The sequence below is a fragment of the Meles meles genome, chromosome 1 (assembly GCF_922984935.1).
Source record: "Meles meles chromosome 1, mMelMel3.1 paternal haplotype, whole genome shotgun sequence".
Classification (NCBI taxonomy): Eukaryota; Metazoa; Chordata; class Mammalia; order Carnivora; family Mustelidae; genus Meles; species Meles meles.
The window spans coordinates 198,375,689-198,398,486 of NC_060066.1; the positions used below are offsets into that span (position 1 = coordinate 198,375,689).

At 40.5% G+C, this 22,798-nt stretch overlaps 1 protein-coding gene across 1 annotated transcript in view; it reads right to left on the minus strand.

Moving 5' to 3' along the window:
* Positions 1-22,798, minus strand: part of MACO1 (macoilin 1) — a 64,163-nt gene that overhangs the window by 21,044 nt on the left and 20,321 nt on the right. Inside the window, exons 4-6 of the mRNA XM_046016422.1 lie at positions 18,867-18,990; positions 17,346-17,524; positions 15,617-16,118 (exon numbers count right to left, since the gene is read on the minus strand). Of these exons, the coding sequence (XP_045872378.1) occupies positions 15,617-16,118; positions 17,346-17,524; positions 18,867-18,990 (805 nt within the window). The remainder of the gene's footprint in view (positions 1-15,616; positions 16,119-17,345; positions 17,525-18,866; positions 18,991-22,798) is intronic.

The window sequence follows — 22,798 nt, forward strand, 5'->3', positions numbered from 1 at the left end:
ATACACTTACCACAGTGAGCATTTCATAATGTATGTAATTGTTGAATCAACAATTGTATGAATTGTATGAATTGTTGAATGTGGTATATAGTGATTCAGCTATACTTCAATTAAAAAACAAATACAACTTGGGACACCTGGGTGGTTCAGTTAGTTAAGCGTCTGCCTTTGGCTCAGGTCAAGATCCCAGGGTCCTGGGATCAAGTCCTGCACTGGGCTCTCTGCTCAGCGATGAGTCTGCTTCTCCCTCTTCCTCTTCCTCTGTTCTCTCTCTCTCTCTCTCTCTCTCTCTCAAATAAGTAAATAAATAAAATCTTTTAAAAAAAACACAACTTACAACCCTGCTTGCTCTGTAAGATAAGGGGCTTCGGAGATCATCTCCAAATTATACAGCCAAATGACTGAAAGATGGATGCTTCTAACAAACCCGTCGCACCAGCCAAAATTACCTACTCCTTGTTTCCAGACATCTTCTGCCTTTAATTAAACCACCCTGTGGGGGAAGAATGGCCTCCAATTTTCGAATTGCACTCTTCAAGGCCCAGTTTAAAAAGAAAAACAAAAACTAAACAAACTCGCTGATCTCCAGGGCTCAAAGTTTTTTCTCCCTCTGAAATCTGAAAGCCCTTACTATTGGTGCTTCTTGTTTGGCACTAAACCACTGCCCTGGGCTGTTTTTAAATCTGTTTTGGTTTTTAATCTTTTCCTGTGTATGTATCTTATTTCTACAAACACTATACATTCTTTGAAGCCAGGGACTGACTGTGCTACACAATTAGAAGCTGGGACTGTACTTCTGAAGTTTCTTCCAATCCTTACAGGCCTCTGTCTCTAAACCTCACTCTTTGTCCATCTCCTCAGGGCTAAGAACAGGGTCAGGTCTACCTGCAGCCGACCGTCAGATTCTTAGTTAAATAGTGGCTGCAGGAGACGGGGGCAAATGGCTGTCTGCTTATCAAGAAGGCAGGTGAGCATGAAAAGAATGAATGAAGAGCAACTGCTTCATCTTGGTAAGGACCCAATTCCATTAGGAGATCCCCTGGTATACATTAATCATACAAGACAAGACTTGTTTAGGACCACACAATTGTCTATGCAGAACACTGAGCTCATGCATTAAAGCTCTGTCCCCAGAAGAAATAGTATTTACCCTCTCCACCAACCCCCTCCCCTCCCCTTTCCAGGGCATTCTCACTGGCAGGACGGGCAGCATGGGACATGCACATAAAAACCCAAATGCATTTCATCTCCAATATGGCATACACTAACCTGAAGCTGTTCCAGCATGTTCTACAGACCACATCTTTGGAAACAGTGAAACAAAGCTGCCTCAGGTCTCACTGTGGTCACTACAATTGCTTACTAGGCACAAATATCAAAAAATAAGCAAAAGCTTGATGATTACTAAGTAAAACCATATGACAAAGTACCTTATGTCTTCGCTCCCTAATCTTCAAACACACAAAAAAAACACACATTCATTTTTATCAAGAATGCAACGAGAGGAAAGGAATCCTAGAGGCAATCACATAACTGGTCATATAGGGAAATAGGGAAACTGACTTCTTCAAACCCTTCAAAAATAAAGCTATGAGTGCTATGACTAGTATTTTTAATAAGGTCCTTAAAAGATGTGGTCAGATTTGATCATTTGTATTAAAAGTCTTTAAAATGTTCATATCTGTTGATACAGCATCCCACTCCCTGACACTCATTAGGGCCCTGGAGACACACACAAAGACTTATTTAACAGTGCGCTTGTTGCTGCATTATTTCTAATAAGAAAGAAATCAGAGACACTTAAATATTCAACAGAAGACTGGCTAATTGTATATTCATGTGTCTGACTGACAGACAACCATTAAGAAACCAATAAGGAAGAGCATTTGATGACATGGGAGAATGCTCATGATACAGTCAGTGAAAAAGACAAGTTACAAAACATTATACATATGGATAAAAAAATGTGGTACATATATATATAATGGAATACTACACAGCCATCAAAAATGAAATCTTGCCATTTGCAACAACATGAAAGGAACTAGAGGGTATTACACTGAGCAAAATAAGTCAATCAGAGAAAGACAACTATCATATGATGCCTCTGATATGAGGAATTTGAGAGGCAGGGCAGGGGGTCGTGGGGGGAAGGGAAGGGAAAAAAATGAAACAAGATGGGACCAGGGAGGAAGACAAACTGTAAGAGACTCTTAATCTTAGGAAACGAACAGGGTTGCTGGGAGGTGGGGGAGGAAGGATAGGCTGGTTGAGTGATGGACATTGGGGAAGGTATGTACTACAGTGAGTGGTGTGAACTGTGTAAGACTAATGATTCACAGACCTGTACCTCTAAAGCAAATAATACAATATATGTTAATAAAATTAAAATAAATAAATAAATAAATAAAACATTATACATAGTATGAGCTCCACTTGTAAAAAGAATATGCAAAAGAAAAAAGACTGTCAGGATATCTAAGAGAGTAACTATCTCTTCTTGATCTTCAAAATTCGATATAACCCTTCTCCTAATACCTTCCATGTTAGGAGAAGGAAAGGAAAAGTGAATTGGGGTAAATCGGAGGGGAAGTCCATAGGAGACTATGAACTCTGAGAAACAAACTGAGGGTTATGGAAGGGAGGAGGGTGGGGGGGGACAGGTGAGCCTGGTGATGGGTATTAAGGAGGGCACGTATTGCATGGAGCACTGGGTGTGGTGCATAAACAATGAATCTTAGAACAATGAAAAAAATAAAATTAAGATGTTAAAAAATTGGATATAAGCAACATATAGAACTTTTTTAAACATTTTATTATTTTATAATTGGGAGAAAAGTTATTTTAAAAGACGAGGCTACAATGACATATCACCTCCTACCTGTCAGCATGGCTAAAATCAACAATACAAGAAACAACAGGTGTTGGCAAGGAGGTAGAGAAAGGGGAACCCTCTTGCACTGTTGGTGGGAAGACAAACTGGTGTAGACACTCTGAAGATACAGTATGGAGGCTCCTCAAAAGTTAAAATTGGAACTACCCTATAACCCAGCAACTGTACTACTAGGTATTCACCCAAAGAACCAAAGAAAAAATACTAATTCAAAGGTATACATGCATCCTGATGTTCACAGCAGCATCATCTACAATAGCCAAACTATGGAAACACCCTGTGTGTCCATCGATTGATGAATGGATAAAGATGTGATTATAATATCCCCAATGGAATATTACTTAGTCACAAAAGGAATGAAATCTTGCCATTTGCAACCACATGGATGGAGCCAGAGAATATTATGCTAAGCAAAATAAATCAGGGGACATATACCAAATGATTCACTCATATGTGGAATTTAAGAAATAAAAAACAAATGAGCAAAATTGGGGGATGAGAAAGGGGCAAACCAAGAATCAGACTCTTAACTAAAGAGAACTGCTGGTTACCAGGGGAAAGGGGGCTGGGGGGATGGGCTGAGTAGGTGATGGGGACAAGGAGTGCACTAGTCATGATGAGTACCGGGTCCTGCATGGATGTGTTTAATCGCTTTGCTGTACACCTGAAACTAATACTACACTGTATGTTAACTAACTGGAATTTAAATAAAAACTTTCAAAAAAATAATAAAGCAAAAGAGGAGGCTGTTAATCTGCTTTCTATGGCTTTTCAATATTCACTGTTACTTTTGGATTTGTCCATGTCATTGGTCAGTTTCAGAATAATCTGAAAGCCTTAGGGAAAGTCCAACTCTTTTACTTTATAAACTTTTTAGGTCACTCCAGAAAAGGGGGAATTTAACCTTCTGGAATAGAGAATGCCTCACTTCCTGAATCTATATTAACTACTTCCTATTCATCAGTTCCTATCAAAATAACAGTTTTTCTAAACCTAGACTCCAGAGCTACAATTTATTGCCCTGGTCTGGTTCCCTCTGCAAAGGGGAGAGCAGACATTGTTCTGACATCAGGTTTCACGGCATACGCACATCATAAGGGATGGTGCTGGGAGGTCAGATTCTAAACCAGCTGGCCTGTGAAGTCTGAACAACCAGCATCGAGGTCCCAAATTCTGGTGTATTTTATGCTCCAAGAACACAGCAGAGGAACATCTTGCTGTGGAAGAAGTCACCAGTCCTAGGCACAGGAGAGCTAAGCAGCTCTTGGTACTGTATGGCTTGAGGAATACCAGAGACCCAAACCACCCTTCTCATCACACGGCTTGCTGTCCTTTCTCCTTCTATGTGCTCTGAAAGCCTCACAGTCAGGTGTAGGCATTCAGCTAGATAGGGAGTGGTCTCTGACTGGGGTAGGGGACATCATCCATCCACAGGTGCATGTTTTCCAGGAATGCCACAAACTGAAGGAAAGGAGAAGGCAAAAAGGTCCCATTAATAATACATGGCAGATTAGTTCATGGGATTTACCAGATATTTCCTAACAGAAAAGTCCTTCCTCTAGGAGTCAAGTTTTGATTGGTGGGGCCAGGGGGTGGGAGGGAACAAAATACAAGAATAACAGGAAGGGTCAGGTGCAGAGCTTCCAAACTGGTCAGTCAGTCTGGCCCAGAAACATGTTCTGTTTGACCCTCCTCGACTTTATAACTGGGAGATTTGACATAGATATCTATCTTTGGCATCTCTTCAAAATCTCAGAAGATTTAGCACTACTAGGCCCGCCATTCCCCATGGTGACAACTGGCTGTCCCACTGGAAGGGTATGTGCTCCCAGACTCCCAGGGGCCACGTGCAGAAGTGACTGGAAATGATGGCACCCCTGGCCTGCCCCCTCGTGCCTGTGCCCTGTCCTGCTCCTACAGGAGTCAATCTCTAACACCAACTCTAGGGTGGGGGTTTGAGAGGAGGGAGTAATAAGGGCAACAGTCTTTTCCAGTTCATTATTCTGTGTTTCTTTGTCCAACCTACTAACAACACTCCACCCAGAGAGGCGATATGTACCTTAGAAGACCTTTCTTCCCATAAAAGAGAAACTAAAACTTATTCTAGTCCTGAGAGTCCTGGTTGGCCAGGAAAAAGGTCTCAGAGATTTGCAAAGACTGAATGCCCACGCTAGCTGTCAAAGGATCCAAACGGCTAGTTTCTAGATGATACCGTGAGTAACATTTAAAGAATATAGTTCCTTTTCCTCAGAGCACATCCCCTTCAGGGAATCCACCCCTAATCCCCTTAGCTGGAAATCTCAATTCATCATGTGCCAGCAGGGGCACTGACTCAGAATTTGACACAGAGTTTTACAGTAGTTCCTTCTAAATTCTAGGGAGGAAACTTTCCAACTGCCTAACTAGAAATCCCTGTTTTGTTAGAATAAACACTCAGTACTCAACATAAAAATGTTTCTAACGTGGACTCCCTGCCCCCAAATAATTTGTGTACTTTATAATTTATTTATCCATACAATATAATTATCTTCTTTGATCACCTGGATATGAAGATATTAGGTAAACCACTGCCTTAAATTCATTGATACCTTGTTTCTCAAAAACTGGTTTTCAAGTCAAAAACTTAACCCCAAGTCAACATGGTTTTCAAGCCACAACCTAGCCCGGTTTAAGTATAAAATTATCATGCTTCTATTACCACATTTATATCTCAGAATATTATAGTTTTAAATCACTGCAATGGTTAATATAAACTCAAAATATATTATGAATTAACATAAACAAAGCCAACCAAGTAAAACCTATAGGTGCCGTAAATACTGGGAGCATGGCAGAAATGGTGATAAATCATGCCTGCTTGGAGGCAATGCTACACAAATGTGAATCAAAAGCATTTTTCCGGGGCACCTGGATGGCTCAGTGGGTTAAAGCCTCTGCCTTCAGCACAGGTCACGTCCTGGGATCAAGCGGGGAGCCTGCTTCCCCCCTCTCTCTCTGCCTGCCTCTCTGCCTACTTGTGATTTCTGTCAAATAAATGAATAAAATCTTTAAAAAAAAAAAAACATTTTTCCACAGAGACAGAAAACAAACATGCTAAACTTACTAAATAGAACGATGGCTCTACCACTTCTTTTTTCCACTTAATAACTTCCAGATAATTTGACAGCAGCTATCCAACATGTTTAATTTAGTTAGATCCTTTCACTGTCCGGTTTTCATAATCTGCACTATAAAATTTCAGCTCAGAGTAAGACCACTCCATGTCAGTTTCTCTGTGCACCTGCAGCCAGCACTCACTGGGGAAGCAGCCAGGGTAAACCCCTAAAGCCTGATCCCTGGCCCCCAAGATCAGATTTTCTCACGCAAACTATTCCTGACACACAGCAAACTGTATTCAAAGGCAAAAGAGAACAACCAAATGCACCATTCTCCCTCTCGCACCAGAAATGATACATAAGCGGTCAACACTCTTTCTAACCTGGGGACTGCCTTGGAGCAGAACTGTGGGATCTGAGCTCCCTCTCCAACTACCACGAGGACAAGGAGAATGGCCAGGGCTGCCAGGAGGGGAGAGAGAGGGTGAGACTCACCAGGAGAAATGAGTAAGACAAGCAAACTGAGATGTCCTCCAAGTTCTTGGCGGAGGTGTGTGTTGTGCTAAGATTCCCTGGCCCCGAAGCACAACCAACCCAATGCTAGAGCAAATGGCTTTTTTCTGACAGCAGTTCCTTGGAGGAGTTTTCTCTCTTTGTCCCTTGTAAGTTCCAGACATTCTTGGACCTCCTACACAACCTTAGACGGTACGGGGTGCCTGGGTGGCTCAGTCGGGTAAGAGTCTGATTCTTGATTTTGGCTCAAATCATGATCTCAGAGCCTGCGTAGGGCTCTGTGGTCAGTGGGGCGCCTGCTTGAGATTCCCGCTCTTCCTCTCCTTCTGCCCTCCCAACCCCCCCCATAATAAAATACTCAAAGATAATAAAATAAGTTTTTTAAAAAGAGAAGAGTATTGATAGAGTACTAAATTTCAAAACTTCCTAGGAAATACCAAGGAAAGGGGCATAGAGTAGAAAGCATTCTATTTTTTAGAAATAAGACTGCTGACAACCTAGTCCAGAGCAACAAATAGTGGGACACTGGATGTTTGTGCTTGATCTGGTCTGATAGAACATTTAGCTTTTCTCACGTCAAAAGCCTCTCTGAGCTGCACGGCACCTCCACTTTGAACCACACTGCACTGTACTTACTGACATGCATCGTTTTCTCCCCCTCTTTCTAATATTTTCCCTGCACAAAGCTAATACTCACTCAACAAGTATTTATTGACTATCTGCTCTGTCTATCATGGTAGATAAGAGAAAAGGAGGTCCCTGACCTCACTGAGCTTACACTCTATTGTGGATAGAGCAAGCCTGTGTAAAAATTCACACTACATAGAAATGGACCATATAGGAAGTAAATATCCCCTATCATCAACTACAACTGACCATCTGGTACATACTATTTCAAATAATTTTCTGTGTACCTGAGAACTACAACCACCCATATTTTGTAATATATAATGTTTTGCTACTTCCTCCCCTTTAATAATCAATCTTGGAGTCTTTCCATTATCTTCTTTTAAGATGGGTATCCATCTTTCAAGAGAATCCTTTGTACACTTTCCCCTTCACACCACTGTGATTTCCCACTTAGGACTCTTCAGGGCTTGGGGGAGGGCTGGAATAGTCCATAAAAATGCCATCCCCCTGGGCACCTGTCCCAGGGACTGCTCATAGGCTCTTCCTCCTGAACTGACTGCTCTGTCTTGTTTCTTCCCCATAGTCGGGTCAGGCTTTATTGTCGATTTGTGCCAACAATCTTGGGCTCCATGTACTGAATCTCTTCCCCCTTTTCTGCTGCAGCTTGGCACCAGCAAGTTCCTTGCCCTTCTTTGCCCCTGGAGGTAGGAGCCAGCCCTGCTTACTCCTAACTCTGAGAAGGGCAAGTATCTGCATAGCTTCCTGCAAGGGACAGGACAGATGGACAGTTGTAAGAACTGATGTCTCTTCGTTCTTCTGGTATATAGCATCTGCCCCTAATTTTCCTTATTGCTTTGAAAAGCTCTTCTAAGATGAAAAAATAAGAGTTTCTTGGATTCTCTCTTTACATGGGTCTTTTTTAGTTATTTACACCAAGTCCTACTAAATCCATGGACTTTATATTAAATATCAGTATCCGAAAATATGGCCCTTTCTTTTCAAAGGAAATAAAATTTTTAGTTGTGCGTAGACATCTTGAAATGTGGGGAAATGAAAAATAAGAAGTACTGTACATTGTCTCTTATTGTCAGTGCACGTGGGTGGCTCAGTTGGTTAAGTCTCTGCCTTGGGCTCAGGTCGTGATCCCAGAATCCTGGGATAGAGCCTCAAGTTGAGCTTCCTGCTTGCTGGGGAATCTGCCCCTCACTCTGCCCCTCTCTGCCTGCTCCTACTCTCTCTATCTCTCAAACAAATAAAGTCTTAAAAAAAAAACAAAAACCTGTTTTCTGTTGTTTTTCCCTAAAGAGCAAGACCATGCCCCAGAGGTTTATATAAGCCAGAGGCTATACAATAATCTCAAATCATAGTATTTGGAAGATAAGATTAAATTCAGAAATACAAAAGACTGTGAACTGCCAGTCATACCACACTTGGGCAGTCTGTGCCACCAGCAAGTCCAGTCAAAGGGGAAAACTGGCTGTTCTTTTTTAAGTTAAACCTAAAATCATAAATGCAAACAGGTTTATTTGGGCTAGAAAGTGGAATGAAGAGCATTGACATTGTGCTCACCCACCAGCTTAAACTAGACAGGAGTCACAAACACATGAAAGCCTGCTAAAACACAATACTAATCAATATACTCATTGGTGGCCTAGAACATTATACAGCCCATTTAATAAAACATGTTGTCATCAATCTATATGCTCCAAAAAGATTTCTCTAAGATCCAAATATGGTAATACAAGTTAGTCCCTGGGCATGAATGTTCAACCCTCCTCAGTATAAGTGTTTCTGTATCCCTCTGAGGCAGGGCCACCACTGGCTGAGAGATTATCTAAAAAATCCTGATAAACATTTTCTCCTCTATCTCCCTATTTCAAGTCTCCAAATAAGCAGAATTATACAAATAAACTAAGATATAAATGACTGTATTTTGGTGTGCTAAAAAAACCAAATACAAGGGTGCCTGGGTGGCTCAGTGTGTTGAAGCCTCTGCCTTCAGCTCGGGTCGTGGTCCCGGGGTCCTGGGATCGAGCCCCACATTGGGCTCTCTGCTCGGCAGGGAGCCTCCTTCCCTTGCTCTCTCTCTGCCTGCCTCTCTGCCTACTTGTGATCTCTGTCTGTCAAATAAATAAATAAATAAATAATCTTAAAAAAAAAAAAAACCAAATACATTTAGAGGAATGAAAGAGTATTCAATACAGTATAGCTTTCCCCAGATTTCCATGTTTCCCTGAAGAGAGGGCTCTCCCCAGCTCTCTTCCTTCAGACTCTCTCCAGAACTTACTGTCATAGCAATGTCCAAACCCCAGGATCCCAGGCCTTCCAAGCTGTTACTAGTGGCCTCTCCTCAGGGGAAGCTGATGGTTCCATCCCTGGTCTCAAATCTTTCAGTTCAGGGCTCTCCAGTCTGCAGGTGACAATTAGCCTACTCCAGAATTATCCCTCCCGAAAAGGCAAATCCCATGCTGGGTGGGTCCCGGCTGTCTGAACCAGAGTAACTCCCAAGCTAGCCCTAATCAGAACTGAGTTCTCAGAGACTCTGTAAGCTTTCAAAGGTATGAGTGGATGGCCCCTTTATGTTCTGAGATTAAGTACGCACTTGTGTTTTTGGGTAAGAGCGAGAATTTTAAAAACACTTAGAATGGCATCTCTCTATAAAAAAGGAAATGAATGAATTCTGAATAATTCATGAATTAATAATACATGAATTCTGAAGTTCTAAGCATTTCTTCTATAAATCTTAGCCATGAGAGCATAAAATCTAGATCTGGTGCCAATCCTTGAGCCAGCTTTAAATTGTATGTACACTTAAAACAAACAAAAACACAAAACAAAAATATAAAGTAGAGGGGTGCCTGGGTGGCTCAGTGGGTTAAAGCCTCTGCCTTCGGCTCAGGTCATGATCTCAGGGTCCTGGGATCGAGCCCCACATTGGGCTCTCTGCTCCGCAGGGAGCCTGCTTTCCCCTCTCTCTCTGCCTGCCTCTCTGCCTACTTGTGATCTCTCTCTCTATCAAATAAATAAAATCTTTAAAAAAAATGTAAAGTAGAAAAATAAAGCAGGTTGATAAACCTCTTTAAAGCAGCATGGTTAGAACAAAGGAGGGGGAAAGAAACTCCGGTCTGGTCCCAGCACTCCGACCACAGCTTGGTCACCCGGACTAGCCATTTAAACTTCCAGGGCTCATTAACTTCATGGATACAAAGACAGAGTTGAGGACGCTGGTCTAGATGCCTCTGATAACTCTTCCAGCTCCAAAAAAAAATAATCACCATTCTAAATTCCACTCAGTTTTGTTAAATGCATCTCTGCTAGGCAAACTGTGGATACTTTTCCTTTGTGAATCTTCATACCAGATACTATTCAACTACATTAAAGTCAGAGGTGATCTCTTATTAAGAACAAGCACTAAAAATAAAAAGATGAATCTTCTGTCTTGGGTACAAAAAAAAAAAAGGAGACTAGAAAAGAACCAAAAAGAGACTTTTTTTTTTTTTTAAGGTGATTTTTTTTTTTTTTTAGCTCTCCTCAATTTCTTTCTTTTTATTTTATTTATTTGACAGAGAGAAATCACAACTAGGCAGAGAGGCAGGCAGAGAGAGAGGAGGAAGCAGGCTCCCTGCTGAGCAGAGAGCCCGATGCGGGGCTCGATCCCAGGACCCTGGGATCATGACCTGAGCCGAAGGCAGAGGCTTTAACCCACTGAGCCACCCAGGCGCCCCCAAAAAGAGACTTTTGTTTCAACATTTCTACATAATATGGATCACTTTACATCTTGTAGTCAGTTTTAAATTCACTTCCTTGACCAGGAAAATGAAACAAGTAACAGTCAGCAAAAAGAATCCCTCCAAGGGATGCCTGGGGTGGCTCAGTGGGTTAATCCTCTGCCTTTGGCTCAGGGTCCTGGGATTGAGCCCCCTATCAGGCTCTCTGCTTAGTGGGAAGCCTGCTTCTCCCTCTCTCTCTGCCTGCCTCTCTGCCTACTTGTGATCTCTATCTGTCAAATAAATAAATAAAATCTTTAAAAAAAAGAAGAAGAAGAATCCCTCCAGTCTTGGGCTGTATTTGAGAGGGAGCTTAATGCCAAGTGCGACACAAAACTGTCATCTCTTTTGCTTGTGGGCCCTGAAACTGCAGGAAAGTGGCTCAGGTGACACCCTGACCCAGCCCATCTTCAAGCGACTGTTGAAGGATCTCACAGATCTGCCATGGAATATTCTACATCAAAGGAAAAGAGGGTAATACTAAGTTGGCAAAATGAGCTTGATATAATTTTTTTTAAAGATTTTATTTATTCCTGGGATGCCTGGGTGGCTCAGTTGGCTGAGAGTCTGCCTTCAGCTCAGGTCCTGGTCCCGACTCCTTGCTCAGCGCGGAGCCTGTTTCTCCCTCTGCCTGCTGCTCTCCCTGCTTGTACTCTCTCTCTCTCTGACAAATGAATAAATTAAAATCTTTAAAAAGAAAAAATATTTTATTTCTTTGAGAGAGAGTGTGCAAGCAGGGAGGAGCTGGGGAAGGGAACAAGAATCTGAAGCAGATGCCACCATGAGCACGGAGCCTGACTCGGGGCTTGATCCCATGACCGCTGCAAATTCGGACCTGATCCAAAACCAAGAGTCAGACGCTTAACCAACTGTGCCATCAAGGCACCCCTCAAATATAATTTCAGTGAAAAAAGTTGGATACAAAAACTATACAAATGCTATGGCCACAGCTATATAAGTTTAGTTGATGAAAAGAACATACAAGTAATTTTTTTTAAGATTTTATTTATTTGACAGATAGAGAGAGAGGTCACAGGTAGGCAGAGAGGCAGACAGAGAGAGAGGGGGAAACAGGCTCCCTACTGAGCAGAGATCCTGATGTGGGGCTTGATCCCAGGACCCTGAGAACATGACCTGAGCCGAAGGCAGAGGCTTAACCCACTGAGCCACTGAGGCACCCCAAGAACATAGAACTAAATTTTAATAGTGATTCGTGTCATGTGGTGGAACTATTCCCCCTTTTCTCTGCCTAAATTTCTGTAATTTTTTGGATATTTAAAATGTTTTAAAATTGACCACTGAAGAAAAAAATGTAAACAAATCTCATTTTAATTTACACTATTCCCAGCACTTAGTAAAATAAGTGAACTTCTTCATTGCTTTTTCCGTTTTTATCTAGGATTTTTCTCAGGTCAGAATTAAAAACTATTTTGGCTACCCACATTACACATCTGTTTCTAAACATCTTGGGTAAAGAGCTCAAAAACCAAGCTGGCAGAAATCAGGTCATTTTGTAAGATGTATTTTTCAAACAAAAAGGGGACTCTGGACTGGCTTTCACAAGTTCCCAATCTCTTCCTGGGCAGGATCCTAAAGGAAACACTTATTCCCAATGTCCCACCTTCCCCCACCTTCCCTAACCTTAGCAGACTATCAGCATCCTTTTTCTGTGCAGGGCTAGACAGTGACTACCTTCACCTTTATAGGCCATATGGTCTCTGTGGCTGCTACTCAATGGCCACTGTAACACAAAAGCAGCCACAGATGCGGTGCACCTGGTGAGGGGGGCGGTGGTAAGCCTCCACCTCTTGGTTTCAGCTCAGGTCATGCTCTCAGCATCGGGAGATCCAGCCCACTTTGGGCTCGGAGCTCAGTGGAGAGTCGGCTTGACATTCTCTCTCTCCCTTTCCCACTGCACCTCCCCACCCTGCCCCACACGCATGCATTTTCTCTCTCTCAAATAAACAAATAAATCTTTAAAAAAAAAAAAAAAAAGCAGCCATAGACGCTACATAAATGAATGAGTGTAGTTGTGTTCCAGTAAAACTATTTTTTACAAAAACAGGCAGTGAGCCAGATTTGGCCTGTGAGCAGTAGCTTGCCAGCCTGTGGTCTACACACCCTGGAGAGCATCCATGGCGCTCAGAGGGATGGAGAAAAGACCTGAATGTCTACTTGCTCCTCCTAAGGAATGGCTGTCAAACCTTTTTACAGCCACACTGATCTAAAAGAATTCTCTTTGAAAGTGTTACTGATGAATTTTTCCACCAAAAGTCACAGAACGGGTACCTCGAATGTAGCAGTTCCCAGCCGCATTACGCGTAGAATGATACCTACAGAATGTTTTGGAATTAATTTACTATTAATAATACAGGACTGGTTTTTCAAGGATTTAAAAAAAAAAAAAAGCACATTTATAAAACAGGAAGCAGTAGATCAGTCTTTTCCCAACAGCCAGCCTGGCCAGCACACAATCCTGGGCGTGTCTGCGGTAGCAAAGGGCTCGTGTACACACTGTATGTTTGCATCAGGAGCCTTGTGGGGCGCTGCATCCAGCCCCTCTCCATCTTAAAATAACAACCCGTTTCTCTAGCTAACAACTCAACATGTCAGGTTTGGATCAGTTATAGTCTTACTAATATCCATCAAGGCACACATGAAGTCAAACAAGAGGAAATGGGAGATAGCCAAGAAGGGCAAGAGGAACTGTGATAAGGCCTCCTACAACCAAGCTGAATAATTTGCTCACATACTCTTCTTTTTATAAACTTACACTGTCTTTCATCTTAGAAAAACTGGAAAATGCATGAAAGTTAAAAGAAAAATTAAAGCCCTAATACTATCATGAGGCAATAGCTATTGTTATCATTTTAGTTCCATTCCCTCCAAGTTATTTTTCTGTGCCTATGAGGGGGAAAAAAAGATGTTTTTGATAAAATTGCTTTCTACTTTCTTCATTATTATGTCATGAGCCCTTCCCTGTATTGTTCAGTATGGCTCAAAAATGTGATTTGGTAATGTCTATATTAAAAGTCCATCAAATGGATGGACCCTATTTTATTTAAAATTTTTCCCTGTTGTCGGATATTTATATCATCTCTTTATTTTTTAGAATATGTTAGAAATTGAACAATATCCTATGTAAGCCATAAAATTATTTAAATATAATAATTTCTATTTATGTATTTGACAGCAGGTATTCCCTAAAACAGAGTAATTTCTGGGGCCTTCCAGATCAAGGCACATCAGAGTGCACGTTAGCGACCACAGGAAGAGGCCTACAACCCAGAATGAGCATGGGGGCGCTAGACCCGCACACGGGAAAACTGGCCATCTGAGTCCTTGAACTTCTTCACTAAAGGCAGGTCGGGTAATGTCAACCAACGTTGCAACTGTGGCCCACGTGAGATGCTGTCACAAGACTGAGCCTTGTCTGCCCTCTCTGCAAAACCAAACAGAGGAAAACTGTTTTGCCTTGACTGCTATTATTAAAACTGTGCAGGAGATAGGATGTTAAAAAGCTTGGGGCACATGTTTTGTTTAGAGTATATAGTAAATTTGTGGGATATTTCCTTTGAAATAGAAGGTCAACTAATTGGGTCTTTCTCCCATGGGTGCCTGGAGAGGGTCCTCTGCTGAGTGTTTCCTCTGCAGGGCCTCATGCGCAGAATGTCGTAACGAACACATGTGGATGTTAGCCTGGCAGCATCACCAGCATGGGCGCTTCTGCAAGTGGCCAGGGGCCCAGAAACCTCCAGAGCCTTTAGCGGTAGAACCCAAATATATTTCCCTTAATCTAGCTGCCAGTCAGAAAATTAAGACAAATTAATAATCTAGTTCATATAATTTATAATGCTGGAAACCTTGCCTCCTAGGATAAATTGTCTGCTCTTAATTAAGCCAAAGGAAAAGGGATATAAGATAACTTAGCAGAGGGAGGGAGTTATAATTGTCCTCTTGAATTACACATAAAAAAGGCTCCAGTTCAGATCCCAGTCTCCAGATTGAAAGATACGAAGTAAAAGGAACACATGTGTATTTTAGAAAATATAAAAAACAGAGAAAAATTAAGGCTGAGCCAGTCAAGGTAATACAACAATGTTATTCTGTTACTTAAAGATGGGAAAGGAACACATCTGATTAAAATTTAAGTCTAATGTTGTACTGACCTACTGGATTTTTAGAAATTACTTTTCAAACCTAATTTTCCCACAGTTACCTGGGGGATAATTCACAGTTTAAGTGGAGTTAACAAAAAGCAAGCACAAGGTAGTAAGGACAACTTTCTCCACACTCCCCCACCCCACCTTCTGTACCTTTCCGACAAAGAGCTGTGCATGCACGGGACATGGACTCTTCGCTGTGTGTCTGTGCCACAAGAACTTTGGATATGCAAACAGAAAAGGACCAGACTACAGGTATGTCTCTCAACACCTCAGGAGGAATCAAGTTACATGTAAATTGGTCAAACATGCAAAGAAATCACTGTCACCTCTTACTTCCAACACTGGAAAGAGCTGGGCAATGCTTCAGGACAGTGGCCCCAGGGGACCGACAAAGCCACATAAAACGAACACTAAAATGTCAAATCCCACAGAGTTAACAGTCACAGTATCTGATCACAAACACGTCCTACAGGCTCGTATGGAAGTATCTATTTTTCAGGACCCAAGTCAGCTTTACTGGAAAGTGGCAGTAAAGACACAGCACGCACTTACCTTACCAGTGCATCTGGTTTGCTTAGCTGGTTATTAGGAATACAGTTTTCCATTAAGTCCTTGTGTGTACTGGGGCTCTTGCTCGTGCATTTTTGCTTCTTCTCATTTTTACTAGATGAGGAAGGAATGCTCCCGTTTGTGGCGCTATGACTGCGAGGGGATGAGTTCACAACTCCGCTGGCATTTTTGTAATTTTTTGAGGAAGCAGTGCATGAGTCCTCTTTCAAGAGATTTTCTGTACTTCCCACAAGATCATTATTCAATCTTTTACTATTGATATGGTTTTCCATATACTCAATTTCTTGTATTTTCGAGTCTACAGGTTGTAGAATATTGTTGTTATTAATTCCAAGGTTGTGTTTTTTGGCATCCTTGTCCTTTTCTTTCCCTTTTTCTCGGTATTCTATCTCTGGCAAAGTTGTGGAGAGTTTTTTGTTGGCTGGGATACCTCCGTTGTGGTGTATAAGGATCGAGGAATCCATATCCGGCAATCCTTTGGCTGCTACAATACCAAAAACAAACCAACAAACAAAAAACCCACACCGGAATATTTAGTTGTATAAAACCACAGCACAGACTGAGTCAAGAAACTGCATTATCGATGGTTAGAAACTCACTATATCAATTTGCAAACTCATTGAGAAGCAGTAACAACACCACATCTCGCTAACTTCAAGAAGCAAATCCAGATAAATTTGAGAAGCTGCATATTCAGAAAATCACCATCGTTTATAAACACCAAGCTGTTATAGTTCTGGCCTTGAAAAGAAGATGAGGCTTTTATAATTAAGTCATACTTATCAGTCAGATCCAACTTGCCTATCACTGGGATGAAGAGGACACAGGCCGGTCAGACTCTTAAGAGGCCGTATTTTAAGAGACGCTAACCAAACTTTTAATAACTTTACTGAAAAGACAGCGATTACATGAAACAAAAGAAGAGGTGTGATATTAGGATATAGGGCATTATCCTTTTCTTGAGCGAGCATTAAGGTAATAAGAAATCTGTGTCATTTATTAGACCACGTGACAATAATTTTCTGTATGAGGTCTACACATTCCAGTTTGTCCAAGTCTACCTGAAGAGATATTTTTGCAGTATACAGAGAATATGAGTTTGGTATATATCAACTAAAAACATGACTCTAAACTTCCAACCCTCAAATCAAAGAAAACTGATCCTGCTGTCAATCCATCTGCTGAGTTGGATCTATGCCCATTAGAGAGATCCTCTTAGAAAAAGCTCACTTTAAGATCCATCTTGCATCATATGAACCACTTAGAATGGGACCTACCCACCTCTGCTCCATTCAGAAGAATTTTAACTTATAAAACAATTGTTTCTACCTCTCGATCTTGCTTCTACTTTGGTTCTTGGCCTGCCTCGATTACAAGCTCACAGAGTTATACATATACATTGCTACTGCAAATAAATATTTTTAAATATTTATAACAGATAAAATATTAAAATATAAAATAAGCTATAAAAATAAAATAAAATAAACATAGTAAAAGCACATGGTCTTTGGGCACTAGGTAGTTAACCCCCACACCCTGTTACTTCATGACCAAACAAAGCAACGGCCCTGAAAGGGAACACTAGAAAACAGGAAAATCCTTGGTCATTTTCCAAAGTCCTACCAACTTTGCCAGGGGAAAAAAAATTCTACTGATAGACAAAATAATGACTCATCTACTGAGCCAACACAACTTCAGGGTAAAGACCTACCTTCCTCGGCCTCTTTTTCTTGCTTCTGTAGCATCTGTTGCTCTGGGGGGAGAGCTTGTTGGAGAAGCTGCATGTAAAATTCGTTCTCTTTTTGCACTTCCTTCTGCTTCCTTAATCGCATTTTATAGCTTACATAACTTTTGAAGCCAAAGCCCAAAGTCACCACAGGGTACCCAATACTAGAGAGAAGAAAATCTAGCCAGTTATCGCCAGTCAAAAACAAACAACACATGCATCAAGCACATGAGGACACCCAGGACTGAAATAAAGAAATTCTCGATGACGATGGTATTAGAGCACTTAGTAAACATAGACATATACGGGATGTCTGCTGTGGAAATGAGAGGCAGCCAGCACACAGAACACACCCGCGGGGAGCAGAAGGACCATTAGAGGCTGCCCACCAGACTCTGGCATTCTTCAAACCAGCTCAAGAACTTAACCCAGTGACTGCTGGATATAGTGGCTAATGCCTTTGATTAACGGCAAACTCCCTTGTGCATTATTAGAACTTGGGCATCTGTATGCTTTTAAGAACAGGGCAGAGATTTTATGATTGGGCATAAGTGAACACTGTAAGTGTTAGAAAATCAAAAGGGACATGTGTTCATTTTTAATGCCACAGCCAGGGTCACATTCAGGTGACTACTTTATTCTTGCTGCCTGAGGGGTACTGTCAACTAGCTGTTCCTGAAAAATCAGTTCATAAATCCTTTTCAAGAGTTATTTAAATAAGTATTGATGTTATCAGTGCCAATATTTGTTTTACACTCCCAAGTTAAACCTGCTGCACTTGTAACTCTAACCTCTGGGATTAAAAAGTTGAAATATTTTCATTCAACTCATCAGTCTGTCTAATACCATTTCAAAGCTTCTGCAACCCTATCAAAACTCATAGTAAGCTTCATTAACATTCAAACTTATAAATTATAATTAGCCCAAATGTGATCCCACTACAAATTTAAAGTGACAAGTTTTATTGAACAAGTTATTTAATTCACTTGCCTGTGAAAAGACTTTAAAATAATAGGAACTGTATCTTTTTAGTTGATTCTCTTTATTTTGGTTTCTGCCATAAATATTAGCAAAAATTAAGTCAGTTCATTTAAGCATCATGAAATAGTCATACATTTCATCGAGGCATTTTAGAATCGTTATCTGATTATAATAAAAATAAATAACACTATCAGACACCTTTGTGCTTGAAATTAAGTTACATATTTTACATATATCCCCTTATTTCCTCTTTCCCATGACCCCACAAGATAGGTTCCTAATACGCGGGTGAGAGAGCTAAGGCTTAGAGAGGGTGACAGGTCTGAGGCAACAATGCTGTTAGGGGAAGGAGCTGGGGTTCAAACACTCATCTGCCTGAACAGAGGGCTCGCGCTCTTTACCACTATGTTATGTTGTCTTCTGGGTTCTTGTAAAAGCTCTAAGAAAAAACTCATAATTGAACTTAGCATTCTGCACTGAACACACTGAACTGACTTACAGATTAAGAACACACATAATACTCACCAGTGAGCAGCAAATGGACGACAAAGGTCTACATGAAAATTTTTGAGATCTTTAAATCTAATTGCTGCTTCAATATAAACAAAGAGTATCCAGAGGGACACTGTGGGCAAACACACTCCCCTTTCTGTGGGAAAGCAGTAGAGAGACAAGCATCAGTGATACATTAAACTAACGTAACAGATGGGTTGTTTGGGAGACAAGTTCGAATACGGTAGCTTTCTGATTTTTTGAGGATAGTTGACACACGATGTTACATCAGTTACATGTGTACAACATAGTGATTCAACTTCTCTTATATGCTATGTTGTGCTCACCACAAGTGTACTTACCATCTGTCATCACACAAGCCTATTACAATATCACTGGGATATTCCCTATGCTGTGCCTTCTGCTCCTGCGACATTCATTCCATCACTGGAATCCTGTACCTCCCACTCCCCTTCACCCATGTTGCCCCTCCCCCTATGCTCCTTCCCTCTGGCAACCACCACTTTGTCCTCTCAACTACAGTAACTTTCATTAAGACTTTCGAACTAATTAAAAAACAGTATGATCCAGGGGCACCTGGGTGGCTCAGTCGGTTAAGTGTCTGACGCTTAGTTTGGCTCAGGTCATGATCTCAGGGTGGAGAGATCAAACCCCGTGTCGGGCTCTGCGCTCAGCACAGTCTGATTGAGATTGTCTCTCCCTCTCCCTCTACCCTGCTCCCCACACTCTAGCTCGTTCTCCAAAAATAAATAAACATATCTTAAAAAAAAAAAAAAGGAATATGATCCAAACTGAAAACTTCTATCTGACAAAAGAAGCGATGGAATCACAGACAAAAATAAAAGACAAACATCTGGCAAAAAAAATTTACAATATGTAAAAGAAAGGAGTCATACCAAGAGCTCCTACCATACCAAGAGCTCCTACAAATTAATAAGGCAACTGAAGAAAAGAATTTGCAAATTATAAAAGAAAAATATAGATGGCTAAAAACATATGAAAAGATGCCCAACTTGACTGATTAGGGAGATACAAATGTTTCAAAAAAGAGATTCCATTTTTTTAGCCTATCAGATAAAGCAAAAATTTAAAAGACAGGTAATATAGGGAGGGTTTGCAAAGGGCTCATTCTCATACTTGGCAAAAATATAAAGTGGGGCAACATTTTTAAGAAGGCAGTTTGTCAGTATAATTAAATTTAAAATCTTATACATTTGACCCAGAAATTCCAATTCTGGGAATCTACTCTACAGGAAAAAAAAAAAAAAAAAGCCCTGGAATAAATGTATAAGAATATTCACTATATTATTATTTCTTTTTTTTTAATGAAGATTTTATTTATTTATTTGACACAAAGACAGAGATCACAAGTAGGCAGAAAGGTAGATGGAGAGAGAGAGGGACGCAGGCTCCCCGCCGAGCAGGGAGCCCGATGCAGGACTCGATCCCAGGACCCCGAGACCATGACCTGAGCCGAAGACAGAGGCTTAACCACCTGAGCCACCCAGGCGCCCCTATATTATTATTTCTAATAGCAAAAAATGTAGAATCATTTTAAATGTGTATCAACAGAGAACTGTTTATGGTAAATCTGTATACTGAAATATGATGCAGCTTTTCAAAGAATGATCTGTACTAACACGATATGTAAAAAAAAAATAAATTCTGGAGAATGAGTTATTGTACAAAGAAATGTTTCTGACATTTAATTTCTGTTCTACAACTTTTTTTTTTTTTTAAAGATTTTATTTATTCATTCGAGTGACAGAGAGAGAGCACAAGCAGCGGGAGAGGCAGAGGGAGAGGGAGAAGCAGCCTCCCCACTGAGCTGGGAGCCAGACAGATGGACAGACAAGGGGCTCAATGCCAGGATCTGGAGATAATGACCAGAGCCAAAGGCAGATGCTTATCCATCTGAGCTACCCAGGTACCCCTGTTCTAGAAATTTTTTATTCTTAACTATAAGCTTACATTTCTTTTATAATTAAAAATAATTTTTGTGAGTGCCTAGGTGGCTCAGTTGATTAAGTGTCTGCATTCGGCTCAGGTGATGATCCCAGGGTCCTGGGATGCAGCCCTCCATCAGGCTCCGGGCTCATCAAGGAGCCTGCTTATCTCTCTGCCTGCCACTCCCCCTGCTTGTGCATGTTCTCTGTCTCTTTCTCTCTGACAAATAAATAAAATCTTTAAAAAAATAAATAAATAAAAACAATTTTCAACGGAGGACAAAGCAACTTGCAATATAGAATAAATAAGATAAAAATAATGAGGTAATTTCCATTGATTTTTAGAATCAAAATCTGTAGGCTAGGTCTATCTGTGTCAGGACATGATTAATAATGGGATTTTTTTTTTAATGAAAAAAAATGGACTACATAATGGACTACATAAGCATGAGGTCCAGTAACTGTGGAAAGAGCTCCTCTGAGACTATTTAAGGCAAGCGAGGTATAGAAGAGAGAATAGGGAGTTAGGGGAGGGAAATCAGTAATCTGAAGAACTAAATGACTTTTTACTAAGGATCTTTGGGATGAAACAAAAGAAAAACCATAGTATCTTGGAACTACAAAGAAGAACTTTGATCCAACATCCTTATCATAGTGAAGAGTAAAGTAAGGCCCAGAGTTTATGCAAATTGGGTCCAAGTTCACAGAGATAATACTGGGTCTGCTCCTAAGGAGAACTTAAGTCCCCTTAGACCTAATCCCTGCAGTATAGAAAATGGTAAAAGCTCTATGAAGGCAGCAAATGGCCTCAACCATTCTTACAGATTTAACATACAAAAAAAGGGACGTTTTCACAGTATACAAAGACAAACAGCAACCCCTAGGATAAGACATTTTCAAATTCACTTCAAAATGCATTTTCAAAAATTTATATTCTCTAACTCCCTATATTAATTTCTAAAGTTATCATAAACATAAGCACATTACAGAAAAAAATTTTTAGATAAAATACCTGTATTTCTACATTTATCAAATAATCAAATCATGTTGAAAGTATTTTTGAGCAAGTGAGTCATGTTGTGCATACGGTTTCGTATTCTGTTTTTTCCCTCTTAATAGCAAGGAAGTTTATGATATAATGATTCTTTTGTTGTAATAAATAATTTCATCAGCGTTCCTAATAAACTTATGAATTTTAAAAAACAAGTGGTAAGAGAAATTAATCCCAAATTATATAAAATGTACTTATATCTGTCTGGTCCAATAAGAATACAAAGTTTGCTTTGTTTTGCTTATTTGAGTGCTAATCATTTATTTGAGCACTAATCATTCCAAATTAAAACATACTTCACAACTTAGCTATTCCAACATTTCTGAGCCTAGGGCTAAAGAGAGGCCAGTATCACTCATGATATTAGCTTCACTGCTGCCCTGTGGGTCATCCACTGAACTCATTCCCAATAGGTTCTGTTAATAGTTATAGGAGTTGTTTTTTCCAAACTACTAAGACATTATTAAAGTAATTTAGGAAATCATTATAGTTCATCAGAGTCAGGATTGTTGAACTGGAAGGTTCCCCTAGACATTATCTAGATTATTCCACCTTCTTAAGACAAAGAAGAAACTGATGGGGTGCCTGTGTGGCTTAGAAGGTTAGGTGGTGACTCTCGATTTGGGCTCAGGTCATAATCTCAGGGTCGAGTCTTCTAGAGATTCTTTCTCTCCCTTTTGCCCCCCCCCCCCAATAAATAAATAAATCTTAAAGAAGAAGAAGAAGAAGAAGAAACTGAGACCTAAACAGAATGACAAGTGTAGATGGCAACTCACTTGAAACTAAGACCCAGGACAAGAAGATACAAGGAAAAACTAAAGTGTGAAAAAATCACTTTAATTAGAGGAAAGCAGACTTAGAAACTGTTGTGTTAGCTGATAAATCAAGTCAGATATGAGAGCATGCTAAAGAGGGAGAAACCCATGCTCACAGTGGGTACTTCAAAT